The sequence below is a fragment of the Sinocyclocheilus rhinocerous genome, unplaced genomic scaffold (genome assembly GCF_001515625.1).
Source record: "Sinocyclocheilus rhinocerous isolate Xijiao unplaced genomic scaffold, SAMN03320098_v1.1 scaffold1553, whole genome shotgun sequence".
NCBI classification, from domain to species: Eukaryota; Metazoa; Chordata; class Actinopteri; order Cypriniformes; family Cyprinidae; genus Sinocyclocheilus; species Sinocyclocheilus rhinocerous.
This window is the reverse complement of record NW_015639764.1, coordinates 22195-33463: the sequence shown is the minus strand read 5'-3', so window position 1 is coordinate 33463 and position 11269 is coordinate 22195. Positions and strand designations below refer to the sequence as shown.

General features: G+C 41.6%; 1 protein-coding gene across 1 annotated transcript in view; it reads right to left on the bottom strand.

The window, feature by feature from the left end:
* Positions 1-1277: 1277 nt before the first annotated feature.
* LOC107751642 (microtubule-associated serine/threonine-protein kinase 1-like) overlaps positions 1278-11269 on the bottom strand; it is a 28834-nt gene continuing 18842 nt past the window's right edge. Inside the window, exons 8-19 of the mRNA XM_016567382.1 lie at positions 10282-10447; positions 10074-10175; positions 9054-9176; positions 8864-8973; positions 8603-8757; positions 7835-8079; positions 7481-7693; positions 6532-6761; positions 6321-6443; positions 6102-6238; positions 5813-6000; positions 1278-5011 (exon numbers count right to left, since the gene is read on the bottom strand). Of these exons, the coding sequence (XP_016422868.1) occupies positions 3474-5011; positions 5813-6000; positions 6102-6238; positions 6321-6443; positions 6532-6761; positions 7481-7693; positions 7835-8079; positions 8603-8757; positions 8864-8973; positions 9054-9176; positions 10074-10175; positions 10282-10447 (3330 nt within the window). The 3' untranslated portion in view covers positions 1278-3473. The remainder of the gene's footprint in view (positions 5012-5812; positions 6001-6101; positions 6239-6320; positions 6444-6531; positions 6762-7480; positions 7694-7834; positions 8080-8602; positions 8758-8863; positions 8974-9053; positions 9177-10073; positions 10176-10281; positions 10448-11269) is intronic.

Genomic DNA, 11269 nt, shown 5'->3' with positions numbered 1-11269 from the left:
AAATAGAACAAGTAAATAAGGAATAAAAATATATAAATCGACAATTGTATGTGCAGGTATATTACAATAGACAGTTTTGTATGTACAGGTATATTAGTGCAAATTTGAAATGTAGACTAAGTATGTGTGTTAGATAAATAAGTGTGTGAGTGTATAAATAGTGTTGTGTGATCCACAGTTATTGTCAAGTGTTCATGAGATGGATTGCCTGAGGGAAGAAACTGACAACATAACATATGATAACATAACATGACAACATATAGCGAACGACATAAAAACATTATTTACATCACTGGCAAAAATACATTTTCATTATAATAAAGTGTTCCTTAATAGAACATATGTCAAAAAATGAAACATCAGAATAACTGAGTGTTCATAGTCTAATCTACAGAGCACTGATGAACAAAACAGTCAACATATATGTGAATAAATTTTCCCCGTAGTGAATTTTTGTCAGTATTTCAATATTAAATCCTTAATCGTTCAAATTTGCTAGTTTTGACTAGCAACGCTATCATGTGCCTCGTCTCCAGCCAACAGCTTCCTGATGGTTTGTTAATATTCAAAATATTATTAATAGTATACTGAGCAGAAATGTAAATTCAAAACGTACTAGTAACTATTAAGTTCAGGATGTCCTTGGTCTGAAAAGTGACTAGTAACTAAAAATTAAGTAGTTCTAATTTTTCTTAACAAGTAAAGTATAATTAAATGCTAGTCGCTACTGGAATAAGTACTAGTATCTAATAAATAAGAACTAGTATCTAATGAAAAAGTATCTTAAAGATGTACTAGTACCTAAAGAACACGCACTAGCATCTAAAGAATAAACACTAGTTGTTAATGAATATGTACTAGTACCTCATCAAATATTTACTAGTGTCTAAAAAAATAAGTACTAGTAGCATGAAAATAGCTAGTACATTTTAAACATTAAAAGTTAAAATGGCTTGCCATAGAATAAGTACACTAAGTATTAGATCATTATACTGGGTTTAATCATATTACAATAGTGTTTGGTCTGAGGGAACAGAAAATGGTAAGAGTTTGTACCTTTATTGATCTATTTTTTGTATAGTTATGGTATCATATTTTACATATGAAATTAATTTGCTGTGAATTTTGTTGGCAACACTGCTTATACAGCACATATGTACAATTTTAAACTTTGATGTGCACATCATTTGTCACAAATCCTGCTATAACTAAACAATATTTAATTTATCATTTAAGCATTTATATACAAACACAAGAGGACAGACAACACAAAACAGTTGGCTTATTCATTATTACTGCACTTTATTATTGATATTTTTTAAAATTGCATTCGTTTATAACATTGCCTGAGGTGAGAAATCATAAAAAATTGTAAATAAACAATGATATAAGAAGTGACTGTACAAAAAAATTCACAGGTAAAACAGTTTGAAGATTTATGCAAAGCAGCGCAGTTTTTAATAATCAAACAGGGCGAAAATCATTCAAATAACGTTATAAATAAATAAATAAATAAATACAAAGAGATAAATCAATAAAGTGCATTCTGTAACATTGCTTGTATTCGTTGCGTGAGTAACGGTGTCTAATCTAAACTCACTGACACGATCTATCCTACATACACACACTTCACAGCACAAACCAATCTGAAAACACAATAAAGGCATATACACCCTACCCAAATATTATTAAACTTATAAAAGATGACATTATCCTCACAAAAAGTACTGTGGTGTTACCATGGTACAATGATGGTACCTGATATATACCATGGATCATAGATACACCACTGAATCATTAACATATCCATGTATATTCAGGGCAATACCATCGTGTATGTCCAAAAAAATTTTTATTATTGTGGTACTACGTCTAGAAGAAAATACCAAAGAACATATTCAGGTTAATATATTTGGGTGAAGTGTAAAGTCCTCTATTGGCAATCAAGGATCAAGGATCGACTGATTTGGAAGAAAATCATTGCATTATCATGGCACCAAACACTCCTAAGACATCGCTAGATTCACTACACAGAGTCTCCAAAGGACGTTCACACAAACGTGAGAGTGACCGTGTGATTTAAAGTGTAAACAGATTGGATCAGTTCCTCATGTAACATGAAGCCACTTCTAAAACATCGTTTCATCTCTCGCAGACCACTAGACGTTTACATGTCAACCTACTACGTCATTACTTCCTATAAAAGTTGGACACAATGTAGCAAAAGTGAATTAAAAGCCCTGAATGGAGTCAAATGAAACACATCTACACATGTACCACCTCACACTTCACAAACTCTTCTGCATATACTAAAGAATAATTCAGGCTTCGTCAGATTTGTAAGAATTCAAGTGTATAATCCACAGTGCAGTTACTGGCCTATAATATATATATTCCAACAGGATGACATCATAGTGACCTATTTTCTTCATAGAGTTCATCTAATAATCTCAATATCATTTCTTAACAATGTCATCCTTGAGGTTTTCCCTTCAGTCTCAGGGTGGCAAATTAAAACTATATAGACTCTCCTTACTCCTTTCTAAAGACAGTTAAATTCATCCACATAAAAGTCAACATGAAACGACATCTGCAACCCAATTTAATTCCGTAACAGTCATGCTTCTTTTCCAAATCTGTTTATGCATTAAATTACTCTATTAACTAGTCGGTAAAAAGGCTGCATTTCCTACTAAGTAGCTATTTGACTACAGACTTAGTCCGGGTGGATCAAATATTACATTTTATGCAGATTAAACAACATTGCAATCCATTAAGAAAGTAAACATGGTGAATTCTGATTTCATGTTGACTTCTGCTGGGCATTTCCAGTGCAAATGTAATTAAGACAACAGAAACAAGCACTTATACATATAGTTCTGTCCTTGTGCAACAATCAATTCCATTTTCCACCAGTTAAACCCTCCCAAACCTCTAGTTAGGCATTCTGTTGCCTCTAGTATAGCGCTACTGTTGGCAGTTTAACAGTATTGCTGAGGTACTGGACTGAGATCGTTTAGATCTATGGTGTCGGTCACTAAGTAAACACTTTAACAACCTCGCGTTTCTAAATCTGCCAAACTGATTGGTTGATATGGTGGTGAATGACAGGTCATGCCCTCTACAGACCGGGCAGGAATGATTGGATGTGCAGTGTTCACTAGCATTAGGTCTTTGTTTCATTTTTCATATCTCATTTTTTTGACTCATTGATTCACAATATACATGTAACATGCATCTAGAGAGACATACTGGTTTGTTCTACATCCACATACAATGGTGCATATATTCTTACAGCATATGCAAAACAAACATATTTGACAACGGTCATTTTGAAGCACCTTTACTTGATTTTTTGTGTGTGTTATATCTTGGTTTGATGGCTGTAGAGTCTTTTGAACAGTCTGCATTTGGACAAATACTGGGAACACATCCTATTTAAAGTTCCGAACTGAAAGTTCCCATTAAGAATATTACGAATGCTTGGAAGAGCTCTTTGATGCCTTTTCAGGCTTTGACGATCCAGGACCGGGCCATGTTCCCGTCAAGCCACGGCGACTCCCAGACGAGGCCTCAGACTTTCCCAACGTGGTGGCTCGTTTGTCCTCGTTGGCTTTGGCGCTGTCTTTGGCCTTGCCGCCATCCTGAGAGCCCAACTTCATCGGCCCGAGCACAGTTTTAGCCACACTGGTGAGCTGCGTCACGAAGCTGGACCTGTCGCCTGGAGTTACAGCACGTGATTTGCTTGCGCAAGGCGATCGGGCGGTTGGAGACGGAGAGGCTGGGGACTCTTTGGCTGCTTCCAGGCGACATCTTTCCTCTTGAGGGCCTCTGGTTGACCCCGATGGGGTTTGAACCCGTTCTTCAATGGTTTTGGACTGGGCAGGAACTGCTTCTGAGACTTTCGGTGCAGCAACAAGACTAGGTGCAGTCCCCTCAATGTTTAGAGGTCCTTTACCTGACTTGTTTGCTTCAGGAGCCATTGCCTGCGCAGTTTTCTCCTTCACTGGGACCTTTCCCATGTCTTTTCCATTTTCCAGCCCTTTAGGACCATCAGTTTGAAGGCTATGGGGTTTGAGTTCCTGTGCTCCAGAGCCCTGGACAACTGGCGTCTGCTCTGGGATCTTGGGGCCAGATACAATTGCATTAAGAGTTTCGCTCTTTCCCATATCCCTGGCTGCTTCCTTCCCTGTCAAGACAACTGATACGTGAGAAGACTCAGACTTGGAGGCCACTTTCTCCTTCTGAAGTGGCTCGCCAGACTGGGTTGATTTAGGATCCAAGGTGGGTGCTACTGGTTGGGTTTTCGACGCAGTCCTTAAAACGACTTCACTTGAGTTGGGCTGCCTCGCTTTCTCCTCGGACTCTTGTCCCGCCAATGAGTCCTGCCTCCCGAGCTGCCTCACCGGACTCATCGTGAGCTTGGCGGGTGTGTGTGTTGGTGTCTGGTCGGGTGGAGAGGGCGGAGCCCCAGGCGTGTTCTCGCCCTCAATCTCCATCAGGCTCTGGAGGGCGTGTTCACAGTGGAACGACTCCCGGCGGTATTCGGCGTGCACAACTTCCAAACCATGCTTCCTCATGGACACGCAAAGCCCTCCTTTTCTGTCCGAGCCCACGGAAGACGAGGAGGACGGAAATGAAGGCGGAGGGGGTGGGCCGAGCTTCTCTGCCGACTGCACCCGTTGAAGAAGAGGCGAACGGGGTGGTTCTGCGCTCTTGGGCCGGGGGCGGGTGATTGGAGGAGAGGCGTGGAGCTTGGCGGGGAAGGCCTGTGTGGTGTTGGAGCTGCCGACGGTGTGTCCAGCGATGGGTGGCGGGGAAGACGAAGTAGGGGACGGCGTGTGAGCCAGCGGAGACAGAGGAATGTTCCCAGCGGATTTGCAGCGAGCAGAACGGTACTGCCGGTGGAGTTTGGGCGAGAGACCATAAAGAGAGCTCGGCCGCATGTGCTGAGATGTTGCAGGCGAGTTTGGCGTGCTGGGTGCTGGAGAACTGCTCTGAGACGACGTGCCTGAGAGGACAAGGACAGAACAGCTCAGAACCTCAAAGAAACTTGAAAAACTTGAAACTTGGCACACAATCAGTCAAAACACTCAGCACTGACTGAAGCCAAATATCAAAGGTTAATGTAGTTCATTTCAATGCAAGTCAAAAGGAAAGAAGCACCACGTGTCACAGAAATATCATCTTTAGTAGGTCAAATGTTTGTCAAATACATACTATTAGGCAGCATGTTTTAATTTAAACTCAATTTTGCATGGCATGGCTAATTTTCTTCTCTAGGAAGGAGTTATTTTGTGACCAGACATTTGTGCATGTTTAATGTTATTTAAATTCTTTGTCTACCCAAATCATACTCTTGTGTGTTATCTCATGTTGCATGCATATGAACACAGACGCTTCTAGCCACAAACTTGATCTTCAGAGACAATGGATTCTGCATGAGGCACATAATGAGTGATATTCATGTATGTATTGCTATATCCACACTGTTGCAAGGGGCGCTAATACACACAGTTACAAACATTAAACAGCAACTCTATCGCCACCTTGAGTACTGTTGCTGTCGCTGTAATGCACTGTAATGCATGTTAAGTATATAAAACGACTACACACTTGTAATTTGTTGCATCTGAATTTGCATACTTGCATGTAGTAAAATAAAAAATAAATAATACATATAATAAATAACAAAATGTATATACATATAATAAAAAACTACTTGTTCAAACTAAAACAAGTATAAACAACACCACAGATTCAGCCAATGAGATTTGTAATATAATCATAAAGCAGTGGGAGGAGCTCTGACCGAGGAAGGCGGAGTCTGGAGGAGAGCGGTACGTCTGCGTGGGCGAGCGAGGTGACAGGTTGTGTGTCGGCGATCCAGGTAGACTGTCTCCAGACGACAGCGAGCGATTCAGAGAGGACAGACTACGACTGGTGTGAAGCAGGTTGGACTGTTTTGTGATCTTACGAAAGAGAGAGCTGCGCTTCTTACTGTAGACAGACACAGAGAGAGGGGCAAATTGAGTAAAGCAATTACTGTATATATACAGTATGTGGTATACGGTTCTGTAAATATATTTGCTCTTTCTGACCTCTCTTGTCCATCTTTTGCGACTGACTTCTTGTTGCGTCTGGCCATCTTGGCTTTGTAGCTCAGCTTCCTGGCCGGTCCGATCTTTATGGACGTGTTTTCGAATGGAGTGGTTGTGACTGTCACTTTGCTTTCACTCTGAAAATTTAATGTGCCATGTTAAATGTATTGATTAATATCTCTGTAACGTAACTATCAGGTGTGTTCGTGATGCCCATACCTTCAGAATGAGCTCCACCACCTCTGTGTGCACCAATCCGTGCACAGACTCCCCGTTCACATGGGTGATGAGGTCACCAGCACAAAGCCCCGCCTCCTGGGCCGGCCCACCAGACTCTACATGCTGTGATTGGACGAAAGCAATGTCAATCATCACATGTAACACATTCTTTAGCTATAAATGAGAAGAGCGTTCCAGAATGTTTCCATACCCAGACCATGTGATGCACGCTGTAGACGTTACTGTCGCCCATGTAGACTCTGATGGCACGCAAGGTGAAGCCGTACTTCTTTCCAGAGCGATGGATAGTGATTGGTGAGCGCAGGACATTGACTGTAGGTGAGTAGTCACGACTCGGAGACGAGTCACGAGACGAGGGATTGGAGGAGATGGAGCGAGGAGACATGGGACTGGCTAGAGGTGACGTACCATGCTGCTCAACTATGAAACCAACCATCATAATATTACAAAAGCTCATGTCAACGCAAATGTATATTGAAATGCTTGATAATGCTTGACTAAAAATAATTATTCAATTAATGTACAAAGGTGAACACTTTTTTTTGCGATTTTGTAGGTTGTTGACATTTCTTATCTAAAAAAACACTTCATTAAACAAAAGCAGGGAGAAATTGTTTCATGCTAATTTTTTTACACAAAATTTGTGCATGGAACAGTTTACATAAGAATGGTTTTACGAACGATTTACACATAAATCTGCATGTTTCATAAATGAGACCCACAAAAAGGCTCATTATTAATATGTTTTTTTTTATTATACATTAAACAAAACGTAAATTACGTCTTACGTCTATATTATAGAATGTGTACACAAATAATACAAAAACCAAAAAAGAAAACTTGTATTTTTTACAATCAAAATGTTTTATTGATATTTTATTGGTTGTTGACATTTATAGTGTTTGTACACTCTAGTGTATGAAAAGTAGTGTTGCGATTTGCGATTACATTTTATTTTGTATTTTTATTAATTATTAATCATTATTAATGTATTTTTATTATTATACATAAAAACATGCCATAAAAAAATACAAAAATCAAAAAGAAAATATTATTTTCATGTTGAAGCGCTATGATTTTATTGGTTGTTGTTAATTATAATATTAATAATAATAATGAAATGGTGTCTGAGGTCTCACCTGCAGGTATGATGACAGACAGGGCCGTGGCGGAGGCCGACTTTATGACTTTGGTTCCTGAGCGAGTTGCGTTACGTTTCTCACTGTCAGTCGGAATCTGATGATGTCGCGCTCTTCGTAAGACGAGGTCACTTCCTACGCGAGGCCCAAACGAGTCTGGTATGTGTAGAGGAGCCGCGGCAGTGGCGGCATCGGCAGGCCGCAGGAGTTTATCTGAGAGACAGGAAGATACAAAACTAATTCATATGAATGTGAGATAAAACTGGACGGTATTTTGAGTGATTGACACCCAGGAGCACAACAGTAGAACGTATGAAATTATGTTCTTTATTTTTAATTATAAGACTAAATCACCTCCAGGATGTCCCACTGACGCTGTAGAGCTGGACTCCACCAGTCCAGAGCCGACGGGTATGCTGGCGCCCTCTAGTGATGAACCCCTGGTTTTGATGGGTGTTTGGCACGTGTGCACATCACCGTCTCCCTCTAGTGGAGAAGCGAAGCGGTGCGTGTCCATCAGCGCTGAGAAACGCCGACGCGCGCCGGGAGAACTGGACTCTGATTCAGTGAAGGACAACTCTGAACACGACAAACGCTTCCTACAGAGACAGCAGGACAAATAGAGGGGTTTACTGAAGATTATGTGTCTCTCTAATCAAAATTAGATGTTTATATTTTCTCGAGACATTGTGAGGTGCTAGAAAGGGTGGTTGCTAGGGTGTTTTTGGTGTATGCTATGCAGTTGTTAGACAGTCCTGGGTGATTTTAAACATTTCTAGGTGGTTTCTAAGGTGTTCTGAATGGTTGCTATGGCATTGCTAGGTGGTTACTAGGGTGTTTTTAGTATATGCAGTTGGTAGGCAGTTCTGAGTGGTTATAAATGTGCGACTTCGTGGTTGCTAGGTGTTTTCCAAGGTGTTCTGAAAGGGTTGCTAGGGAGTGGTTTTAAATGTGATACTATGTGGTTTTCTAAGGTTTTCTGAGTGGTTGCTAGGCCGCTTTTAGTGCATGTTGTGCAGTTAGGCAGTACTGGGTGGTTTTAAATGTGCTACTTTGTTGTTGTTAGGTGGTTTCTAGGCTACTCTGGGAGGTTGTTATGTTGTTGCCCTCTGTCTTTCTTACATCTCAGGGGATCCGGTTCTCCAGGTCTTGTCTCGGAGGGTCAGGCTGCCTAGACTTTCTCTCTTACTGCGATCTTCTCTGTGAGCTTTGGGCTCTCGGCGGGTCACCACAGACTTGTGCTCCAGCTGGGACAGATGCTCCATGCTGCTGTACACCTGTGATTCAGATGCACTAGATGAATCGTTGAATGGGCTACATTACCCATAATCCTTGCGATTGTGTAAACGGCAGAATCATTCTCATGAGACAGAGAGGTCTAACCTTGCTGAAGCGTGGTGAGCAAGAGGAGAAGCGGTGAATCTCCACTGGCTCATCGTCATTGGTGTCGTCCTCATCGTACGAGTGAACGTGATGATACCGCTCTGATCGCGCTGAAAAAGACAGATGAGTTACTCACTAACGCACACTAACAGACGACAGCACAAACACACACTATCTGTCTGTCACTCACTGTCGAAGTAGCTGGTGTCCTCCTCCGACTCCAGATGAGGGATGAACTCGGCTTTCTGTCGGAGCAAACTGCTCCAGTCCAGATCACAGAAGAACGAATGCTGCTTCACCTCGAACGCTCCACCTGCGCACAAACACATGACTTCAATCAGCGCATGCAGAACGTATGGCTCTACTAAAACAATAAACCATGTGAGGTGACGACAGCAATATGATAAAAGACAATCAATGTTTAGTAAATTATCAAATGAACTACTAATAATAGTAATCATTAAAAACAGATATTTACATTTTTCTTAAGAATATGCTAGATGCTAGATGGTTTCTAAGATGTTCTGAGTGGTTGCTAGGGTGTTTTTGCATGCTATGCGGTTGTTGGGGGTTCTGAGTGGTTTCATACCTGCTATGGGTTGCTTAGTGGTTTCTAAGGTGTCTTGAGTGGTTGCTATGCTGTTGCTAGGGTGTTTTAATGCATGCTGTGCAGTAAGTGCTTCTGAATGGTTTTAACTACTTATTACTATGTGGTTTCTAAGGTCTTCTAAGTGGTTGCTAGGCTGTTGCTAGGTTGTTTTTAATGCAGGTGGTTCTGAGTGGTATTAAAGTTGCTACTATGTGGTTGCTAGGTGGTTTCTTAAGAAGTTCTGAGTGGTTGCTAGGGTGATACTGCAAGGTTGTTATGTTGTTACTTAGGTATTCTGGGTGGTCAGACCTTGAGTCCCTCCTTCTGTCTAAGTCTATGGGACATTTTCACCTGTTATACTGTCCAAGAATGAACCAAAGTTCAAAAAGTAGGTTTAGGGATTTGAGTTTTGAGCGTTTTAACTATTTTTCAGCCAAGAAATGTGCTTTTTTAAGTATAATTTTTTTTTAGATATGCTACAAATGCTTCAAACATGGTTCATACAAGCAGATTTAGAGGCCTTATAGTACAGCTCTTATCTAAGTCAACAGCTCTAACATTTAGATTACATCGGCGTCTTTAGTGACAGCTGGTCACATGACTGCAGGTGTGTGACGTCACCTGTGCCCAGTCTGAGCAGCGGGTTTGTCTGCAGGAGAGATGCGATCAGGTGCTGCGCATCAGCGGGGAGGGCGTCATCATCATCGGGCCACACGATGTCATCTACACACATGCATATTTGACATTGTGTACATCTTCTTTATTTGGATTCATGAGAAAGTTTCTCCGTGTGAACTATCTGGTGTTTTTATTGTACGTGTGTCTTTACCTGTGATCACCTGACCAAACAACTCCTCCGGTGTGTCGCCGAAGAACGGCACGCAGCCCACCAGAAACTCGTAGAGGATGATGCCCATGGCCCACCAGTCCACTGGCTTGCCGTAACCCTGCCGCAGGATCACCTCCGGGGCGATATACTCTGGGGTGCCGCAAACCTGGGGTCAAAGGTCAAAGAACGACAGTCAAGCCTCTTAACATGACAACATCAGTGACACTTTATCATCACCTTGAATTATAAATTCTGCTACATTACATTTGTTATGTTAAAATAAATTAAATGAATCAAGTCATTTTAATTTAGAGACAATTGCAAAAGCTACTACAATAAAGCCAAGCTACTACAATTTCAGTGTGTTGCTATGCGGTTGCTAAGGTGTTTGGACTAGTTTTCAGGGCGTTGTTATGCGGTTATGAGGTGTTTGGATTGCTTTTCAGCATGTTGCTATGCGGTTGCTGAGGCAGTCGGAATAGTTTTTAGCGTGTTGCTATGCGGTTGCTGAGGCGGTCGGAATAGTTTTCAGCATGTTGCTATGCGGTTGCTGAGGCAGTCGGAATAGTTTTTAGCGTGTTGCTATGCGGTTGCTGAGGCGGTCGGAATAGTTTTCAGCGTGTTGCTATGCGGTTGCTGAGGCGGTCGGAATAGTTTTCAGTGTGTTGCTATGCGGTTGCTGAGGCGTTTGTAACAGTTTTCAGCATGTTGCTATGCGGTTGCTGAGGCGTTTGTAATACTTTTCAGTATGTTGCTATGCGTTTGCTGAGGCGGTCGGAATAGTTTTCAGCGTGTTGCTATGTGGTTGCTGAGGCATTTGTAATAGTTTTCAGCATGTTGCTATGCGGTTGCTGAGACGGTCGGAATAGTTTTCAGCGTGTTGCTATGCGGTTGCTGAGGCGGTCGGAATAGTTTTCAGTATGTTGCTATGCGATTGCTGAGGCGGTCGGAATAGTTTTCAGCGTGTTGCTATGTGGTTGCTGAGGCG